Source organism: Colius striatus, chromosome 6 (assembly GCF_028858725.1).
Source record: "Colius striatus isolate bColStr4 chromosome 6, bColStr4.1.hap1, whole genome shotgun sequence".
Classification (NCBI taxonomy): Eukaryota; Metazoa; Chordata; class Aves; order Coliiformes; family Coliidae; genus Colius; species Colius striatus.
Genome location: NC_084764.1, coordinates 774,980 through 796,889, shown reverse-complemented (window position 1 = coordinate 796,889; position 21,910 = coordinate 774,980). Strand labels below are relative to the sequence as shown.

The 21,910-nt window shown below is 50.0% G+C and overlaps 1 protein-coding gene across 3 annotated transcripts in view; it reads left to right on the top strand.

The window, feature by feature from the left end:
• The first annotated feature begins 1,205 nt into the window (after window positions 1–1,205).
• The window catches only part of ACTN1 (actinin alpha 1), a 76,240-nt gene continuing 55,535 nt past the window's right edge, over window positions 1,206–21,910 (top strand). For all 3 annotated transcript variants that reach the window (XM_061998799.1, XM_061998797.1, XM_061998800.1), the window contains exon 1: window positions 1,206–1,441. In XM_061998799.1, the coding sequence (XP_061854783.1) occupies window positions 1,340–1,441 (102 nt within the window). In that variant the 5' untranslated portion in view covers window positions 1,206–1,339. The remainder of the gene's footprint in view (window positions 1,442–21,910) is intronic.

Here is a 21,910-nt window from a genome sequence, read left to right as displayed (position 1 = left end):
GCTGCTCCGTGACTCAGATGCCCTTTAGCTTTGCGTTTTGTGGTTCAGCGGGGTATTTACCCGTGGGCAGCAGCAGGGGGTGCACCGGCCAGGCCTGGCGGCTGTGGCAGCGCACCACGGCAGTGTCCTGGGGGGCAGCCCTCACCTCGGCCGGCACGCACCAGCCACGGGCAGGAGACAACGGTTGTCTGTCGGCATCCCAGGAGCTGGCCCAGCTGCGGGACCCGCCGAGGCAGCCGTACCGCAGCGGGTGGCACAGGGCGGCTGGGCTGCGACCTGGGGGCCGGGCCCGGCGACCAAGCGACCGCAGCTGGGTGGCGGGATGATAGGCCTCCAGCCGTGCCACACGCCAACACCGTCCCGTGCCGCAGGCGGCCCGGGCCCGCGCTGCTCCGCCGTGTCCCGCGGCGCCTGGCCGGCAGCTCCCCGCACGGCTTCCCGCGCACCTACGGCCCGAGAGCGGCCCTAAGCCTGCCCGGCACCGCCCCGGGCTCGCCGGGCTGCGACGCGCGGCCCCGCATCGCCCCCCCTCAGCCTCCGCGCCCTCAGCCTCAGCCCCTCAGCCTCCGCGCCCTCAGCCTCAGCCCCTCAGCCTCCGCGCCCTCAGCCGCTTCAGCGTCAGCCCCTCAGCCTCAGCCCCCGCGCCCTCAGCCCCTCAGCCTCAGCCTCTCAGCCTCAGCCTCTCAGCCTCCGCGCCCTCAGCCGCTTCAGCGTCAGCCCCTCAGCCTCAGCCCCTCAGTCCCGTCCTCAGCCGCTTCAGCCTCAGCCCCTCAGCCTCAGCCCCCGCGCCCTCAGCCCCGACACCCTCAGCCTCAGCAGCCTCAGCGCCCTCAGCCCCGGCCTCAGCCTCAGCGGCCTCAGCCTCAGCTTCAGCCCCTCGGCCTCAGTCGCCTCAGGCCCCTCAGTCGCCTCAGGCCCCTCAGTCGCCTCAGGCCCCTCAGCGCCGGCCTCGGCTTCAGCCCCCTCAGCCCCAGCCCAGCCGCCGCGGCGGGGGAGGGAGGGGGCGGGACGGGGCGGGCGGCCACAGCCAGCCTATGGCAGCGGGCGGACGCCGTGACGGACGCGCTACACGTCCAATGAGCGAGCGGGCGCCGGCGGCAGCCGCAGGCGCGGCCGCGGGCCCCGGCCAATGGGAGGCGCGGGGGCGAGGCGGGGGCGGGGCGGCGCGTCCCGTGCCGCCCCCGCGGCGCTGCGCGCGGCTGAGGCGGAGAGGTGGGAGCGGGCGCCGCCGCCGCCTGCTCGGGCTGAGCGGCCGCGGGGCCGGGCGCAGCGGGCACCTCGGCGCGACGGGACGGGACGGTTGCGGGCACGGGCCGCCGCCAGCGCAGCAGCAGCAGCCATGGATCACTACGATCAGCAGACCAACGACTACATGCAGCCCGAGGAGGACTGGGACCGGGACCTGCTCCTCGACCCGGCCTGGGAGAAGCAGCAGAGGAAGGTAAGCGTGGCCCCGGCCGCACCTCGCCTCGCGCACCCAGCGCGGGACCGCGGGACCCGGCCCGGCCTCCCGCGGTGGGGTCGGTGCGCGCCTGGCCGGGGGCTGGCGCGGCGCGGCGGGGCGGCGGGAGCGGCCAGGTGATGGCGGGCAGGGCCAGGCCGGGCTGGGGAGGGGAAGGGAGGAAGGCGCGGCGGCGGGTCCCCCGCCAGCAACAGATGCCCGCCCTGTCACCCGCACCTATCCCGCAGGTGCGGCGGGCGGGCGGGCGCGGGGACCCCCCCGGGCAGCGGCGGGCCCGCCCCCGCCTCGGCCCCGCCGGCCCGGCAGCGGAACGGTAACTGGCTTCTGGTTTGAATGGTGTGGTTTAGGGCAGGGCTTGCGCGGAGCTCATGTCCAAAAATGGTAACATTCAGTCCTTTTTTTTAAGCCGAGAGGGGTGGCGGTGGGGAGAGGAGCTCAGGAGGAGCTCCGGCCTCGCCGCTCTCCAGCTAGGTTGGGGTGGGGGTTTTTTGCCTCCTCCTTTAACAAACCAAAAGCATCCTGCATTAGATCACTCAGGAATCCTAATCCCCGAAACATTTCCGTTTTAGTCACTTCATCAGGCAACAATAAAGCAGAATTTGAAACAACACCCCTGCCAACATGGCAGGGGCAGGCGGGGTGCAGCAGCCTCCTGCCGCTCTTCGCAGCCAGTCACTTGTTCGCTCCGGGCTCATGTTTTTGATCGCGCCGTGCTCTGCCTGAGCTGTGAGCAGGAAGGAGAATCCCCAGAACTCCCCTGTTAGAGACGAGAGTATTGCTTATTTGTGATATATTAATATATATGTAAAATGTGGTCTGGGGCGCAGGGTGTCCTGTAAGGAGCTGAGAGCAACTGTGAAGGAGGGCACACTGGTGAGACACTCATTCCTCTTTAGCCCCTCTTCTACTTCCAGATGGAAGGTTTTCTGTTTCTCCTGTTCATAGCTGCCTGAAACGGTGCCACTGAAAACTCTTTCCCCTGGAGTCTGATGAGTTAATTGAAGGTGATAGCTATAGAGCTGCTGTCAGCAGTTTCTTCTCTTGGAGGGACTTCAGTGGCGAGAGTAGACAGCATGAGAACTAGAGCACACAAACAAGGGCATTTAATGGAAAAACGGTTGATGTCGTGTGAACTTGCATTTCAGTGGAGAAGAGTGCAGTCGTGGTCAGGGCTGCGAGTGCTGGGTGGCTTCTCTGAAGAGCAGGCTGTGCTCCCGAGGGAAGTTTCTCCCCTCGCAAAAGACCCGCCTGGCTGCGATCCATATCTCCAGTCCTACACCTGTATCTGGGCTATACACCTAAAACCAGGTAGTGAGGCCCAGAGTGAGATGGAGTGTTGCTGCCGGGCTGTGAGGGAAACGACTGTCGTGCCATAGGGTTTTCGTGGTGCAGGGTGAGGCAAAACACTTGTATGTAGTGGGATGCTGGCTTTGTTGTCAGAAGCAGGAGCTGAACCTTTGGATTAAAAAGAAGTCCCAAACCCCAAGTTGTGGTACGTGCTGTAAAGGCCATGCTCTTCTAATATTGCCTCCTTCCAGAAGATTTTAAGTCCTCTGGGTCCCATCACAAGAGGGGGACAGAGAGCTACTCTCTTAACTTGGGTTACTTGTGCAGAGAAGGGGAAAAGCTGAGAGGGAGTTTTAAGGAATAAACACATCAGACTGTGCAGATATTGAGGGACAGTCTTGTTCCCCTCCCTGAGGTGTGAATGTGACCAAAAGCCTTGTTGGGATCTTCGAGCTTGCGTCTGTCAGAGGTGAGGAGGTAACGATATCTGTCAAGCATAAGCCTGGGGTGCATGGTGTAATGAAACTGTCACCCCTTTTCACCTGTGAAATTAAATCACTGTGGTAATTAAAGTTAAATGTTCATTACTGTACACATTACTTAATAGTTTACTGAGGTGAACAGAAGAGATTCGAACCTCCCAAATATTCTTTTAGGCTCTCTTCAGGCTCAGGCTCTCCTGGTTGACTCAGGTGAAGGAACATCTGAGATACCTAAGGAGTAGTTACAGAATTTCTGACAGTGGAAATCTAAGTAATACTGAGTTGTTGTTGTGGTTATTTATAGCAATGAGGCCAGCCTTTGAGGCAGACTAGAAACTTTCACACTCAGACCCTCTCTGGCAGGGGAATCAGTGGTAATCCAGTGAGCAAAACGTCTGTGTGAGAAGTGTCTGTGTCTGGCTGGCTGTTTTCAACCCAGCCCCTCATGTCCCAGCTCAGTGAGGCCCTGCAGGCTGGGGATAGCTGTGCCACATTGCTGTCCTGCCTGGCTTTGTGCAGCTGGGACTAATTGAGCCTCGGGAAGCAAACAGGCTAGAGATGTTGCAAAGATGAATTGAATCCAGCTCCCCTTCTCCTGGCCACTCGGGCTCAGCAGAGCTCGTGGCAGGCATCGGAAGTGGGAAGAGCTGCTGGGTGAGTTTTGTGTTTGGAGGGTGAGGCTTGGCCTCTGGAACATGTTAGGGAGAAGAGACACTGGTCTGGCGCCTCTTCCCACCTGGGAAGCTGCTGTTTTACAGTGTAGGGCTGAAGTGACAGTTGTTGGGAGGAAAGCAGCTTCTCACACAAAGCTTATTTTTCATGTCTATCAGAAGAGACTGTAAGAGGGTTTAAGGAGCTCGTCATAGCATTAGTGTTCGTAAGTGGCAAAAAATAAAATGTGCAGAGCAAATTTGGCTGCTTCTCACTTGATATAAGCCTTTTGTTCAGGAGCAGGGGGTCTCTTCTGGGGATTGAAGTACCTTCCCCTTTGCACTGTTCAACTCATCTCATAGTTTCTTTCAATAGCCTTTTTCAATAGCCAACTCCTACGTGGAGTCTGGCCTTCAAGTAGCACTAGCCAAGGCATAACAAGATTGATCCTACTGTTCCCCAGCGTTACAAAGCCAAACTTGCTGAAAGGCACTGCAGTGGTCTCACGTAGCTGTTGAGGCAGGCGAGGCTGCCACTTCTGTGGTATGTGCACGGGTGTTTACTGGCCAAGGTATCGTCACTTGTGCCCACGAGGACATTTCTCCCTCTTGATGTCAAGTGACTAGTTGCAGTGTTGAAATTTTTTGTGAGTCACCTAGAGGCCTTTGGTGAAGGAGCTTGAGGGTCTGGGTGAGCCACTTGGTGCTCAGCACACGTGGCACGTCTTTGCAGGTGAGGAGAAGGGTAGTGGTGAGAAGGACAGCCCCTGCCACAGCCCCCTGGGTGTCCAGGGAGGTCAGGAGTGGCACTGGAGTGAAGCTGGCTCTCTTTTGGGGTGCTGGTAGGGGTCAGCCCTCAGGCCCTGCATGCAGCAGGCTCTCCTGTTGGTCACTCTCCTTTCATGAACCCGTTGCTCAAGGTACACCTCGTTCAGGGTTTATTGTAGAATCTAGCCTGAAGCAACGTGTCCAAACTGTAAAGCTGTAAAAGGGGGAACTTAAAGTGCCAAATTGCTTTCTGACTTGACAGCTGCTGTCTTGGCAATACGAGTAGGAAGCAGTGTTCATCTGCATCACGTAGGAGACAGCCAGATACAACTTAGATGCTGTAAGGAATGATAGTAATGCTTTTCTTTTTCAAAAGGAGCCTAAAATATAAAATTGATGAGGTAAATGTGCCTTGTCTTTATCCAGAGCTGCTGTCTCTCAACAGGTTGATATTTCTGCAATGGGCAGTAAATGAGATCTGACTGAGAAAACTGCACTCTTCAGATTTACAGTGCTGCTGAAGCAGTGATAGCACAGACTTTCAGAGTGCCTTTTCTGCCCTAAAGAAGTACTTATGAAATACAGTTATTCATGAACTTACAGAAACTCTCTGTTAGAAACAGCAGTCCCACAACCCCCTCTCACCACTCTGAGCCATACACTGCATGTCAAGATGCCCGTAAATGCAAGGGTGATCCCATAACCGAAGGAGCCACAGGTGTCATGGCAGTGTCTGCATCTAGCAGATGCAGTGACAGACCCTTTTGTTAGGATTGGAGTTTTGCTGTGCTGATCACCTCTGTATCATTAACAACCCCACCTCGAATAGAAAGCGCTTGTGAAACGGAGCCCAGGTCCCTCACGGAAACACCCCACCTCCAAGCCTGCTGTAGCATGTTCATATCAGGTGGTACGAGTGTGACTAATGTCTCCAACAACATGTAAGTCACAGTCACAGCTTCCTTTTCCCTTGGACTGAGTGTCCTCTTCTTCAGACAGGGTCTTTTTTGAGAAAGAGATCTAGCTTTCCAGAAAGCAAGGGTTGTGGTAGCTGCTGTGGACGCCCACAGAGCTGTGATACCACACCTTATCTGTAGCTTGAGAAATTTCTTTCAGTACCATAATAGGTTGAGGTCAGTGAAGGTGAGTTGGTGAATGTACAGCACTGGGTCCCTTTGCTCCCGCTGTGGCACTTCACCCTGGTGCATCTGAGGATCCTCTGTGCCCTATTTTGTACCAGCCAGTATCAATGCAGAAGCAGAATGGTGAAGTTTACAAGGCTGCTTGCTCAGCTGCTCCTTTGCAGTCAGGCAGGCAATGTAGGTCACTACCTATCTCTTGTCTTTCAGATCAAGCTTTTGTTGTTTAGGAAGCTTATAGCCAGATACTTGCTCTTCAAAACATTAAACTCAAAAGTTGCTGTGGGGAGTTCTGGAAATATCTGACTTTGTAGATCAGTTAGTTGTCCTTGAGCGTGGGAGTTGCCTCATGCTTTCTGTGATCAGGTTCGGTCAGGATGTGTGCTTGTGGGGTTTTTAACAGAAGCATTATTCATTGTAACCTCTTGGTGCATGATGAATGAGGCATGTGCTCTTTGCTTTGCAGTGACTTACCCACCTATTCAGCATCCTATTTACGGGAGGTAACTAGGGAGAGAGCAGACATGGGTTCAAAAGAAGACTGCATGTTCTTTGGAGAGGCTTTATAACAGATCCCAAGGATCAACTCATGAGAACATGATACTCACCAAACTGTTTCGAACTCTTCCTTCTCCTAATCCTTTGGGGAAGGGCAAAACACCTCAAAGGCATCCAGATCAGGCAGCCAGTTTCAATTCTGTGCATATGCCTTTTTTGCCAGTGTGAAGGTTAGGGAGGATAACGTCATTTTCCTCCCTGACAGCCTCAGTGCTCAGTAGATAGTCTGGGACATCTGGTGTGCCACATTGGGCAGCTTTAAGCAGAAGCTGTTTGGACACTTTAGTTTTCTTGGCTGTCTGGTGAGAACTTGTCCCCTTAAAAGGAAGCAGGCGCTTCTCTATGAGCTGGTGTTGTCTGGCTGTGAAATTCAGGTGTAGCTGGATGGTAGCTGTGAGACTGTGGGCCTGTAAACCTGTTTGGTGGAAGTGTTCATCAACACTGGGATCACATTTTTAGAAGTTGTGTGTGTTACAGTGGAGACTGAGTGGTACCTGCTCCTCCCAGCACTGGGGTGGTCACTGGCAATGGTAGGAATCCACTCCCCAGCATGCCCCTGCTCTAGGCACTTTGCTTTTGTCATGTGTGCTGTGTGAGAGGTGCAGTTCTACAGCCTAACATGTCTCATGTATTTTTAACTGGAAGAGGAGCAGGGTTCAGTTGTCCTTCCTGGCCAGGTTGTGAGCCTGTGTGGTTTTCTGTGTTGTCTCACCAGGATGCACTTCAAACTTTGGCCTGGAGTTCTTAAGGTTGGCACAAGCAGCAGTGACAGAGACGGTGGACACTTGCACGGCTGTGCTGGGGAGGGACTGAGAGGATTTTCCAGCTGCCTGTGGATTATCACCACTGTGCCTGACACTTGGGCCGTTCTCCGGAGTGCACTTAAGCTAGCAGAGGACGGCTGTGCTCTTTCTGATGATGAGGTGCAGAAATCAGTCACTGTGGAAAAGAGCCTAGAGATCTGCCTGGAGAAGCCCCTGAAATACAACACATACAGTGGACTGGTCTCACTTCAACGTGTTGTGTTTGCCCCAGGGGCTTGCTGGATGTACTGCCATGGTTTTTAAGAGGTAGTTTGTACAGTCTAAGCAATGGTGTTTCAGGAGGATAAGGGACAGAGAGCAACAGAGTTCATTCTTGTCTAAGCATAAAACTGATTTCTTGCTATGTGTGACTATTGGAAACATGATGGTTGCCATCAGGAACGTGCCTAGCATGACTTCTACAAACCTCTCATCCCCTCTGCGCGGGGAGGGAAAAAGATGTAGTGTGCTTGGCAACTGCTAGGTGGGAAAAACATAACCTTAGCAAGAAAGGCAGAGTCACCTTTTCTTCAGAGAGGCATAAGGTTTGCTCTAACTCTAGGATTTTGTAGCTGAAGCATGTTACATGGGGCTTGGATCATTTGGGATGAGTTGGTACAGAGTGGTGAGATAGGCTTGTCAGCAGTAGGACCTTCTATCTAGTGCTAACAATGCTGGAAAAGGCTACTTTACTGAAGTCTGTGGAGCCACATGCTGCTTTATTGTGACTGATGTACAGGCTCTCAGTAGAGTCACCCATGCTCCTGAGATGGAACTGGGGACTTTTTAGGACAGCCAGAAAGATACTTAAGTGAGCAAAACCATTAGCATTAATATGAATTGCAAAGAAAGCTTGCTTCCTGTTCCATCGTCATCGTGTCCTTCCCTGCTCTCATTTCTCCACTGCATGAGAGCAGAACTCGATCATAGGATGTTTGTGGTGTGGCCTGGTGCGAGTTTAACCTCTTGGCTCCCTATTAGGCATTAGAGCAGAACTGTTTTTTGTTTTTTCCCCAATGTTAGTTTCCTGTCATCATGTCTTTCCTGCTCATCTGGCAATGTGTGTCTCCTCTTGGTAAGGTCTGCATCAGGCCTTTGCAAGCCAGCCCTGTACTTGCAGCTGACTGGCCTCTCAGGCTCTTACCTGCATTTGTCCCCTCTTCTTGCAAATCTATTCCTGCTTCAAAGCACTGTGACAAGTGAACAAGGATTTGCAGAGACTCTCTCTACCCTGAGTGCACTGAGTCAGCTTCCACTGGCAGGGCTGGGGAATGTGTGAATAAGCAGAGGGGATTTGAGTCTCTCATCCGGATGAATCTTTGATTTGTCATTCTGTCTGTGTAGACTGAAAGTCTCTTGGAAGTGAGTTCATCTCTGTGGTTTGGGAAGTGACAGCAAAACTGGCATTCCATTGGATTAGAGATAAGTGGGGGAGTGCTGGCAGGTGAAAAAGCTGTGTCTTGGATATTAACACTCGGTACAGTGGGCAGCACTGATGTGAGTCTCCACAGACCACCTGTCTGTCACTCACATTGGAGTGGTTTCCCAACACACCGGTGTGGAGAGTTGACAGGCAGATGAGGCTGCAGGGCAGGCTTCTTAAGCAGCAACTTGTTCCACATCCTCTTAGATGGCTTACATGGGCAGTGGGTCAGCAGGGACGACTCGATGTGTCGGCTGGTTGCTGCTTTGGTGCTCTGCTTGGCTTGGCAGTGGCTATGCTTTGCTGCAGTGGAGGGATGGCACAGGTGGGCTCTGCTCTCTTATGCATGGCTCTCATTTTCAGAGGGACCCTTCTGAAATCTTGTACCTTTGTGCCACACAGCAGTGTGGGATGTGCAGTCTGTCAGCTCTGCTCCTTCCACGAGCAGGAGTCCTGGATGGCTGGAGAAGTTTCATGCAAAATACTCACACTTCCTTTTACAATGCTGAGGGCAACTCTCCTGTTCCACAGAGGTGCTGAACCAAAGCCAGTTGGCAGCAGAGGAAGGACTTCTGCTTTCCATGGCCTTTGGATCAGGCGCTTGCCACTCCTTGCTGCAACCTAAGATGTTAAGTACTCAAACTTCACTGCTGCTGTAAATGGAAGTTGTGCTGTTACATCTTTGCTCCAGGAGCCAGCCAGTAAAGGCCTCAGAGATGAGGGAGAGAACCATGTATGGTCTCTGCATCCCATCTGAGTGCCCCTCTCACCATGGAAAGTGGCATGTACATCTGTTTTCTGGACGGGTTCCTTGGCTTCGTAGCAGCCGAGTTTCTCTGGCTACCCAGTGTACATACTTACCCGTGATCCCCCTCAGTTTATTTGACTCTGCCTTTCAGTAGATTCTACCACTTAAATGTACCATCCCCAAGAAGACTTATAAATTTGGCTCCATGGGTGGAAAAAAGTAGCAAGTTAATGACTTTCTTAAGTGCTAAACAATGCCAAAGAAAGGACATTTTGTTTAAAGCTGTTTAGGCAACGTCCATGCCAAGGTTTATCACAACAGAGAACACTTAATTTCCTCAGGAAAACTTAGATTGCAGCCAAAAGCAGTTCCAGCTTTTAAAGCATATTTATGCTTCCAGGTGAGTTTCCTACATGTCTTATCTGGCTTGGGAGGTGTGGAGATCTCCCACCGATGAGAGAGGGGAGAGCAGCAGCTCAGACTCAAGGGCGTGGTGGGAAGAGGAGTACAGGGCAATGTTTGTTCAAGCCTGTGTCTGTGCTGGCCGTGCTGCTGTGCGGGAGGAGCCTCTGCAGAAGCTCCCTGTGTCCCTGGCACAGCTGGCTGTGGGCACAGCGAGAGCCCCTGCGCTCCGTCAGCGCTTGCTCATGCAGCGGCTCTTGGACACACCAGCCGTGAGCACACACCAGCCTCTTTCAAAATGGCCAGCGCGTGGAAACTTGCTGTTTCCCAGGGGTTTTCATGGACCATTGGGGAACTGTGGCCAGGGATGACACTATTTCCAGCTGTGGTGAGCCAAGTGTGAACTCACTCTGGGCAAGATGCCCAGCTCCACTGGTTTTCCCCTGCCAGAAATCCTCACCCTCCAGCCAGCGATACCAGTTTCTGCCAGCCTTCAGCTGCAGACCTCTGAGGGAGGGCAGGGCAAGGACACCAAGCAGAGCAAGATTCTGCTGAGGAGAGACACTGAAGAGCCTTGTCCAAGAGGCACTGAGGGGTGGCTCTCGTGGGTGAGGGCTGGTGAGAGGTGTAGGGGCCTGCTCTCCCTAGGGTGAGTGGAGAGGAAAAGTGGGTGGTGGGAGTGCAAGGCGTCAGTCAACCTGCAGGGAGTTAGTGCTGGCAGTGCCATCAGGGTAGCCATCTGGGAATGAGTATTGTTCCCTTCAGCATTGTGGCTTCAACACACCTGGGATTTCTTCTGTAAAACACGATATTCCTGTCTCCTTTTGTGGAAGGTGCTGCAGCGCAGAAGGTGCCCTTCGAGGGCGAGACTGTGCATTTGGAACATCTTGCCCTCTCCAGAAGAGGCATCGCCACAAAAAATTCTTCCAGCGGTCTCAGTCCTCCTTGTTGCAGCGTCTCACCATTGCCATAGGACTTGTTGCATTGGTCCATCTGCTTTTCTGCAAAGACTCTTGTGCAGCCAGATCCTGTGAAAGAACAAGGTGTGAGAGAGTCAGGTGTGCAGGGAGCTTCCTTGGTGTTCCTTATATGGGTTTTTGCAACCAGAGGGACTAAGGGATTAACGCCTAATCCTGGGGTCCTTCCAGTGCTGGCACCAATTGCTAGTGAAAGGAAACTTCTAGCTGCTCTTTCTGGTGAGTGCCTTTGGCTCCTGATACTGTGTGTTAGCATTTGTCTGTCTGGTTGGAGCTCGCAGGTCTCTGTTAAAGAGTGTCTAAAATGCCTGTAGCTGCAACTCCTTGCGTGCTGAAACAAAGCGAGACAAGCACAATACTGTGTCAGTAACTTAGCGTGCACATACCTGTCTGCATCGTGTCTTCTGGGTCCTGTCATGCAGAGGTGTTGGAGCTGAACGGGGCCAGTGTATGAACAAGAGACCTTCTGTTCCTGCAGGCACACCTCCTCCAACACCGATCATTTTCACGTGCCAGCGTATCGTTCAGCGACACGTTACACTGTTCCTTGCTGTTGCAGCCTATTGCAAGTGGCCAGACCCAGACAGCTACTTACGAGGTGGACCACTGGATGTTGTTTCCATCCTAGACCCAGAGGAGTTATTTCCTTCACTCCCCTACTTGCAATGGCTTGTTTCTTTAAAGCTATTAACTGGCCGTAATCCAATCATTACTACTGTAATTAGTGAACTGTTTACAGTAACTAAAACACTTGAAGCGTAATATCCTCTGTTAGCAGAGCTTGGAACAACTTTTGCCTGCAGTCCTGTGAGACGTAATTACTGCTGAGGGTGGGTGCGGGGGACACAGGGCAAGCCTGGCACAGGCCGTGCTGCCTCTCGTGCCAAGGCCCAGCTGGTGCCTTGTGGGCTTCCCACAGCAGCAAGAGGCTTAGGAGCCCCATGGAGATGAGCTGGTGTGCCCAGCTCATGGTGTTCTGCTGCTCCCCCTTTGTCAGAAAGGAGCCTTCTCTTTGCAAACTGTGTCAGAGGACGCTGCTGTTGGGTGGAACTTGCAGGGCAGCTGATGGCATTGAAGGTGTGATGTGGCAGTACTTAACATTTGGCTTATTACATGGTACAAAATCCCTACGTTGCAGCAGACTTTAGTATCTCCTCTTGCTGTCAATACCCTGTGCACATTGGCCCCGCTCACCAGATTACTAACTTGGTAGGCAAGGTCTGGAGCTTTCAGATCCTGTTCAGCAGATTCATTCTGCAGGACTTGGGGTTTCCAAGCAGGACACATCACCAATGCAACCAACCAACCAGCCCCTCTCAAAACCCACTCCCATCACAGGGTTTTCATTTTGCTCTTGAGCAATTATTGCATAGCTTTTCCAGGCTTCATTCCTGTGTGGTGCTGGGCAGTAGAGGTGCTAGAAGATGCACAGTCTGCATCATGGCCCTGGCCAGTGACATTAATACAGAAACAGCCTCTAATGAGAATGAATATGTTCCATATGTTCTGGATTTAGCTCAGGAGAGATGTTCCCACCCCTCTGGACCTTGTGTGTGCTTTCAGCCTCAGCTACTGCTGTCTATATACTTACCTTATTGCCCCAAAACTCTGCTGTTGTCACAGAGTTGTGTGAAAGATTGAAAAAGTACTTGTTGCGACATACGTCAGAGTTGTCATTAAGGTGAGGAGGGAGCCCCAGAGTGCCAGTGGCCAGAGATCTATGTGATGGGCCTTGTGATAGGCCAAGGTCTCTGTCGAATACTGACCAGAGCAGGGTCTGCCTTGCACTCCACGTTTGCACCTGTCTGCAGTTTCCTGTAGCCTCTTGCCATGCTCGTAGCATACAGGACAATCTGGGGAAGGGCCCGTTTTTCTTCCCTGCACCACACAGCTCCAGTCTGGGAGTGTGGTTTCCAGATGCTGCAAAACTATGAGTGCTGAAGAGACAATAACTGATTTTAAATGTACCTTTGTTTTTTTACCTCAAGACCACTTGTGCTGATTACCACATGTATAAAAGTTGCTTCCCAGCTTGTGCTGTTGGATTTAGGTGCTGGTACAGCCACTATCAGCACAGCCTTTTGACTACTTCCCTGTCTCTCTTCAGGATGAGGTCTGGTAATAAACCACTTTAGGATGGTGCTTCTGTATTTCTGTCATCCTTAGCTTCAGATATCTGCTTTCAGTTTGTTGCTGCAAAACTGCAGTGTAGATGTCCCTTTCTCCACCTCCTTACAACTCCACTAGTGTAGTACAGCAGTATTTGGTAGTGAATTTCTGATGTGGGTGTAGCCAAAGAGAATAAAATCACCAGCATGCAGGTTTTTATTAGATTTTACTTTGAGTTTAAAGCCTCTAATGGTACTCCTTGAGATACCTTTTTCTACCTATTTCCCAATCCCAAATTATCCTTCCTCTAGTATTCCTTTCTTTGCTCCACCTTCATTTACAGGAGCTGGGCAGGGAAATCTATGTTTCCATCTTACTCTGCCATTATGTTCAGTGATCTGTGTTGCTGGGTTTTGTGGTGGGAAGGAGCTTTTTGTTAGGAAGTTTTAATCATTCTCTTTATCTGTTTCGTGTAGAGACTGTTTTAGTGGTGTCACTTCAGAGCTTGTTTGAAAGTCTTGCCCTGGCAGTGTGCTCTGGCTCAGGGTACAGCCTGCAGTAGGTGTCCTCCGGGTGTGAGTCCTGTCCTCATGCTATAGCAGAGTGAGGCATCGGCAAAACTTACTCGGGCTTCTGTTCCCCTCTGACCTTCCTGTGGGATGAATTGGTAAGTCACATTCTCCCATGACTTCTTCTCATGTGAGCCCTTAGCAAGGTTTTGTAAGAGTGCTTATTTGTCATGAAGTTGCAGTGCACCAGAACAACCACCCTTCTGATCTTAGTAGAAGACAACAGAAGTATTAGCTAAAGGCGCGCCTGTTTCTGTCAGACCAACTGGGTCTTAATTTGGCCCCTGTTTGATACTTGTTTTGCCTTCCCCAGGAGATATGAACGGGCAAAATATTTTACCTATGTGTATTGGGATAACATACTCCAGAGCTCTTAACGTAGTTTGTGTAGTACTTATCTGCTTTTTGGCTAGTGAACTAGTGTTACTTCTGCAGCCTTACAAAAGGGATGAATAAATGTATTGTGTAACTGCAGTCTCTCAAGTGCATTCTGCACAGCCTGCCAGAGGGTGACATAAGGTATATTCAAATAGGCAGTCTCTGATGGTTCCAAAGACCTGCCAAAGTCTTACATTTTGCACCTAATTTATTTAACTTTTGCATATGGAGTGCTGAGTGTTCTCTCTTCATCCATTTACTTTGGGCAAGATTCACTCCAGATGCAGTTTCACAGTTGTCAGTCTGGTCTGACTGTGTTTATGTGTCACACCTTCGCAGTTGGATACATACATGATCGGTACTTGTGGAGGCTATGGAAAAGTGAGCTTTCAGCCAGATAACAGAGTTGCTCCTGCTGAGCCTTAGAGGAGGAGGAGGTGGTAGGGTGGGGGAAGTGAAGGGTGAAGACTGGGACTGCCCACGTTAGTGGCAGCTTGTTAATAAAGCGGTCAACACCACCCATGAAAGCAGTCCCTCAGCAGTATGGTATTTGGAGCTGCAACAAACGCAGAGGGGACCTGGTTCTGGCAGTCGAAGGAGCTTGAGGTTTGTGCTCCGTTCCAGGCTTCTGAATACCTTTTAGTAGTTGGAAAGCAGAGCAATGCTTCCTCACTTTCCTTAGGCCCTGCCCAAATTCTTTGAATGTTTTGCAGTTTGGACCAGGTGATAGTTGTAGTCTGCATGTGAAAAGAATAAACTGTTCCGCAGCTCTCCATAGGTAGGAATGCAGCTTCAAACCACCTCTAGCCATGCAAGATAGCTGAGAGTAGGGGGCAGGGCTTTGGAGTGGAGGAGTGGAAATCTGCCTGCCACAAGTAAGTAATGTTGGAAGCAGTGAGACTATGTTTATGGATTGATAGAGTAAGGGGACCCCATTATCATCAGCTGCCTGAGAAATGGGTGTCCCCAGCTGCTTCATCCCTTCCTTGCAAGGCACAGCCTCTGCATTGCTCCAACATAACTGCTTGTGGACACAAACTGTGAGCCAGATGAAATAATTTAATTGGTGTTACAATTAATTTAGGAAAATAACAAAAGGGAGAAGAGTTAAGCCTAGAAAGCTTCCCACAGTGAGGGAGCAGCAAAGGAACAGAAAAGAGCTGGAGAGAGTCTAAGAAAAAAACCTTCTTAACTGTGGAAATAAATATCAATGGATCTGTGTTCTGAGCATCACATTGCCTGGTTCCCTAAGCACTGGCCCCGGACTGGGATTTGGCATCTGTCTCACTTTCAAGTCCAATTCAGTCTCATGCTTTCTGGAAGCAAATGCTTAATAGCTGGTCAAAGAACCGCTGCACAGCAGCTGCTGAGCTGGGAAAGAAGCTGCTTCTGTTGCCTGTACAGGAACATTAGCCGCCTCCTCTTAGGGCCTGCAGAGATTGCCAGAGCTCAGAGCAGTCCACACAGACTCAGTTGCTAAAGCTGAGGAAACAAAGCTTCTCAGCAAGTGCAATCTTCAGCCTTCCAAGTCTGAAAGCTCAAAACCCGAAGACTTTGCCATGCTGCTTTGCAGAGTACCAGACTTCCTCCATGAACAGGTACCAGTAGTCCGATCTCCACCGTTAAAGAGCATCAAGGCTGCTGTAGGATGTTTGGGGAGCAAAGGGCTGTACTGTGGGTTGGCTCCTCATGCCTGGAAGCTGGTGCTTCCCTGTTGGGTTAATGCAACAGTGCTGGCTGCTGCTACAGTTAGGTAAACAAGAATCCCCCGTCAGTGGGGAGATGCCCTACTGCAGAGGCTCCACTGATGGGTGCCTGGCTCTTTATTCCCTGGCAAATGCAAAGTGCTCTGATCTGATCTGCTTTTGGTGCCTAGTCACCGTTCGTATGGACCTGCATTGCTCTGCCAGCTGTTGCTTCAAGTGTAATTCAGAGACTGTGCTGGGTCTTCCTGGGTAGAGCTCAGCCTACAGCAGCCTTAAATACAGAGAAACCACACAGAGATGGAGACAGGCTCTAAATTATGAGGGCTGGGTTCTTTAGCATCAGGAAGTCAGGAAAAAAATAGAAATGCTAGAGAGTAGCCTGCTAAGCCATGCAAGAGGCTTGGCTGTTTTGGCAACTGAGAAGGGAAGAAATAAATTCTAATTCACTTAACAATACTTTACCTGCATGCAGAAATGGGCTGTCTCTGGCTCACAGCATGGGAGACAGTCTAATGTGGAAATGACTAACTTCCTCTGGCAGTTGCCAGTGCAGTGCATAGGATGTAGGAGGTAAGATGTGAGGAGGACCTGGGCCACTAATAAGTGTAGATAAGCTTGCTAAGGACAGAGTTGAGCTTAATCCCATGAAAACTCCACTTTCTGGGTTAGGTTGCCCGATTTGTGCAGGACGAAAGCGTTTCCCTTACAAGCAGAATGCTCTGTGGCCATCTGACCGAGGAAGAGGAAGGAAGAGTCCTGCAAGGGTTAGATCCTATGTGCCTTGGTGATGGGATGTGTGATTCCACGGGAGGGAAGAGGATCCCATGGGAGAGAGGAGCTGGAATGTATTACTTAGGTGGCTTCCAGCCTGCTGGTTCCGGTCTCTCTTGCCAAGGGATGGTGGGTGCTGGCCTAGGGTTGCACAGCCCTAACTGCACAGCACGTGTGGCAGCAGTTGGCATGGGAGCGCGACATGCCACGCACTGCACTGTACTGCACCGACTGCCTCTGGGCCATGGCCAGTGCCTGCTGGAGCGTGCGACAATCGTGTGATTGCTTGGTGAGGAAAGGGCTGGGACAACTGTGCCCTTGCTTTTCAAGCCCACCCGCTGGTTATTCAGCGTGTTGGGAGTGGGATTGTTTCTTCCTGGCCTACAGACAAGATGAGCCTGAGCCTCCCACTGCGGGATCTTAGTTACCCTTACCCTTCTCCTGTGAAGTGGCACGTAGGCTGACATTGCTGTTTGACATGGCTGTGGCCAGTGCCCAGCCATATGCTTGGGTCATAGTGGGGTAGATACCGACTAAAGCAGACTTCAGGGGACTGGTTATGGTGGCAATTGCATTCAGCCTTCCATTGTGTGGATATGTTTTTCCAGAGGAGATGGCAGTGAGCAGGGAGCTGAGGACAAGAGGCTGGTCTGTGGAGACACTCTTTTGCTGCTGCAGCTGTCAGCAGGAAGAGTTAAGCACACACATCACATGGCAGGGTTCTGTTTACTGCATACTTCTCATGGTCGGGGCTGGCATCCAAATCCGGAAAAAGATTAGCACTTAACTAGAGACCCCGAAACAATGTGTTTCATGTTGGTATTCCTGTGGAGCTCTGCAGTCTGCCATTGGCTCTTGCAGGGGCCTGCTCTCCCTGAGCCCTGACAGGGAGCTGTGGGCAGAGAAGAAAATGGGACAGTTTTAGGAACAAAGGCTGGGTTGGACTGAATTGCATTTATCAGTGCTGTAGGATTGAAGCCCAGGAGAGTTTAGCCAGGAATTAACTTATTCCATAATAACTTGATCCCTACCAAAAGGGGCTCTGGCTGGATCCTTGTCTGAGACTAGTGGATGAAGCTGTCGAGTGACAGTAACCAGTCTGGGAAACGGGATCATGCTCCTTGGGGTAAACATTTGCATGGGTGTCAGTGACTTGACCAGTCCTGAGTATGAGCAGTGGCAGAAACCAAGTGTAAAATTCAATTTAGTTCTTGAGATGTGGTTTTTGGACAAGAGGGAAGGTGTAATTTTGCAGCAGGGTCTATAGCTTGCCCTTTGCTGTCAGGGTGGGCACAACTGGAGCAAAGTTTCACAAAGCCAGAGGTAGGGTGTTATTTACCTTCCTACTGTTCCTGTGGAAGGCAGATCCCTCTCTCCTAACAAACTCACCCCTGTCTATACACATACACAGCACGGGGCTTTTCCCTTCTTCAGTCTAGTAGCAGTTCTCTTGTGAAGACCTGACTTACCTTCCTTAGAGCTTCAACATATGGCAGCAACCTGCATTGCTGTTCATTTCTGCAGCTGTTTCTGAACACTTCTGTCATCTCTTGGGAATTAGAAGTCTGTTGTCTCCCTAGCTTCCAAAGGTCTTTTTCCATCACATTCTTTGTCTTATCTGAAAAACCTGATCACCATCCATGGATGAAGTTTATATGAGTTTGACTTGGAACAGAAAGGATGGAGAAGTGTACTCTTTCCCTTTGTGATGAAGCCAAAGCTAATGGCAAACGAACTTCTCTTAACCATCCTTTTTGTTATTGGGGTCTTACCTGCTTAGGAATCTGAAGGGGAGCTACAGCGATTTCTTGGTCTAAGCACAAGCTTTGAATGAGCCTGTCCATGTGTCTGTTAGCAATGTTAGATGGACCATCTTTTCTGTTTTTTATCAAAGTTCAATTTTATTTACTCTTCTGTATCAGGCAAGGACATGAGTTCCTGCATTGTGTTATTCTGTTGAGTGCCAGGTATGGCTGCTGACCTATGATACAGTTTCTTTATCTGTAGATGATAAAAATACAGCAGTTTGAGTCTGTCTTGAGTCATATTTTCTTTATTGGTCTTACACTGAACTGGATTATTGTGTGTTGTATAAGAAACAGAAAGCTATCTCAGCTTCCAGAAATAATCCTAAATTTCTCTAATTAGAAGACTCATGATGGATGTCTTAAGGTGTTAGCAGGACATTTGTTTTCAGTAAACGTTGACAGACCTTGTGTGAATATTGCTGGAATGAGGTTTTTAGGTCTTCTGAAACAAGCAGCGATAAATGTTCCATGACAATTTGTACCAGGGGTAATTTGACTTCCATGTGGTAACTAAACTAACACTGCTATCTGTCACCTGCATGCACCTTGCCTCACGCAGATGATTCCTTAGTTGTAAAAGCAGGTAACAGATGTCATGGCAATGATGACTTGCACACAAACTGCATGTCCTGGCTTTTGGGTTATCTGTTTCTTGTCCTTTTTTTGTTGGTTGGTTGGGTGTTTCTATAATGTAGTATAATACAGGATCCAGGATCTGCTGGTTTTACTACTCCTGCTGTATCTATGCCTGCATATATTGCACTAGAAATGATTTAGGCATTCCCTAGGGAAAGAACAAAATGTCCCAAGTGTCACAGATTTTGAAAAAACAAGGTAGGTCAAAAGAATGAGACTCAACAGCTGAGTATTTTACTGAGTAACCATTGGGAACAATCAGCGGGTATCAGTTGTGATAGCTGAATTGCAAATGTTTTGCTTAGCAACTGTTGCAAAGGAAAATTGTCAGGCAACAGCAGAATTAGGAACGGTGAGTACAGAAGGCACTCTTAGAGATGAGCTGTACTCTGACGTATTAGCTGTGACTAAATGATTTGGCATTTTCTTACACAAACATGTAAGAGCATGAGCATTTATGAATATGCATCAAAGCAAGTTCAGTCTAATCCCTTAGCTTCATAATCTCCTAACTTCATAACTCTTAGCTTCATGAACACTCCTGCTGGCTTTCTGTGTGTGGCAGACATCTCTAGGCAACTTCGCAACAGAAGTCAGCAGGGTCGAAGAGCTTGACGTGGTGGTTCGCTTCTACAGCCAACCCTTAGGCAACAGTGGTGGATTTGAGTGGATGTTCAAGCATGGTCACTGAAGAGCAGCAGTTAGCAAGTACAGAGCAGGACAGGGCAAGGTGGTGAGCCTGCAGGAGTGCTTGCTCAAGCAGCATGGGCTGTGGAGCTGCCTGAATGGAGGGTGGGTCTGCAGTGAGGAAGGCTTCAATTTTGTCATGTAGTGGTATGCAGATGTTATAGAGAACATGGTGTTTAAAAGACTCCATGAAGGGGGTAATCCAGCGGCCTTTAGGTCTGAAGTCTGAAATTGGTACCAAGCTAAACAACTGCCGTAAGCACTTGTGACAGCTCTGGTATAAACACTGGTGCCACTTGCTAGGCTTTGGACCTTACTGGCCATTGATCTATGCAACAAGGTGTTCCATGCATGACAGAAAAAGAGTTTCTAGATAAAAGTAGTGGTTCCAGCTACCTGGTACAGAGCAGCATGCATCCTTCTATTTGGTTCTTCCTGACAGGCCACAGATCATTTCCTGTGGTCAGGAGCCACATCTGAGAGTTTTGAGAGCAGTGTTTGCAAGTTGGGGACCTTGTAGCTACAATATCATCAATTTCAGGTGAGATCAGAGCCTACTAGGAAAAAAAAGCCAAGGAAGGATATGGATTAGAGCTATGATTGCATGCATACTCAGCTTAGGCAAATAATGTGGTGTGATAGTTCACAGCCTTTGTGATGTGCTGCTTTACAGGGGGTTCTGAAGCAGCCCAGTTTTGTTATCCACCCAAAAATTACTGCCTTTGCAAGATTGTTTCAAAATTTGCAGCATACAAGATAAAAAGCATGCCATGGTTTCACTTCTGCATGAGGGAAGGGCAGCTCCCCGTGCTGCCCTCAGAACTGCTATTATCAGTGACATTTCTCTCTCTCAGTTAATATGCAACCACAATGTCCACAGCAAGTCTAGATTTCGACAATTAGTTCTGTACCTTGACAATATCTTTTTCAGGAGTGGTAAGGGAGGGGCAGGAAAGAGGAGGTTTACTTTGTGTTGCCTGAAAGCTAAACGGACTGTAAGCCACATAGTATTGATGTGACCTTCGCTTAAGTCAAGCACTACATAAAATCTGCCATAGGTATATGGAACAATTGCTGCCTAATTATGTTCTCCTCTCTCCTACTGAAGTGTAAAGCAGAAGTAAATAGAACATTCTGGGTGATTTAAGGAGTCTGTGTACAAAAACATTCAGTTCCTGCTCTGGTGTGGTACAGGTTCAGGATCCCATTGCTCTGTGTGCTGTTGTAATGGCCATAATTGTTCATCCCATCCCTTCCTCCGCTGTACCTATGCTCTCACTTCTAGGGTATTGCTTTGCATTAAGCAGATGAGTTGCTGAGCTGTTCAAAGTTCTTCCCTGTTCTGTCCTGTTTTAGTCTCAATTATTAGGATCCAGTAAGGTGTTTTAGTAGTTCCAATACAACTCAATCCTTGAGGATTTATCACCTGTGGCTTTTATTTGTCATTATGTCATTCACCTGCCTTTGATTCAGTCTAGTTCTTCACAGCCAGGCTTTATAAATCAAAATATGTCTTCACCTTACCAATCATCTGCTTTTTCTCTGTCACACATCAGGTAATATTTGTGCTTGTATGAGAGGTTGTGTAACATCCCCACTTAGTTCTCTCCACGTTGGAGACTGGCCACTTTATGCTTTCCTATTCTATCTTCTAGATAGTTTCTGTTCCAGGAAAGAACATCCCTCTTGCCCTGTGACTTTTTGCCTTCAAGGAGTTAATGATGTCGCAGTAACAGCACAGTTAGGGAAAATAAGTCGTAAGTCAGGCAACAGAGAAGAACGGTGCAAACTGCATGCTGGTGTCTGGAGGTGTGGCAGGATGAGACAAGGCCAATGGGTTTGTTCCTTGTTAAGCCCCAGCAGATGTGTGCCAGAGCAGTGCAGGGGCCAGGCTTGGTTAGTTCTGCTGCTCGCTGGATGGCTTATTATCAAAGAATAAATAGGTTAATGTTTGACTTTGGGGGCAAGGCATTGATTTTCAAGAAATGCCAAAATAAAGTAGAAATGTAACACAACAGTGTGTGGGAAAGGTTGCTCTAGCAATATTTTGCATCTTTCAGAACTGACATGTTGCCTCCTATGCTCCTAGTGAGCTGAGTTGCCAAGGACAGCCTGTGTTTAGAGATGCTGAGAGGCTGAGGTGCTTTCCTGCAAGAGGAATCTTGCTGATAACCAAAGCATCTGTGGGCTTTGATAGCCCAACAAAGGAGAGGGGGAATGGGGACACAGCCTCAGTGGTTACTACATTTGATGCTGTTGTAATGGTTACCATGATCACTTAATGCATTCACCAGGATGATGGTGTTGACTTAGTGCCTGTAGCAGGTGCAGTCAGTTCAGCTGCACTGTGGCAGCCGACTCATTAGAGTGTCGCGGTGGTAACACAGGGGGAGCCTGTTGTCTGGAGGGACGGTACTCCTGGGGTGTTCTCCTCCCCTGTGCTTTGCAGTGAGACTTGTATGTCCTTAACTAATGGATTTCCATTACTTTGGGTGGGAGGTGAGGCATGTGCTGGGATGCTTATTTCAGTCACCCAGTGTACAAAGC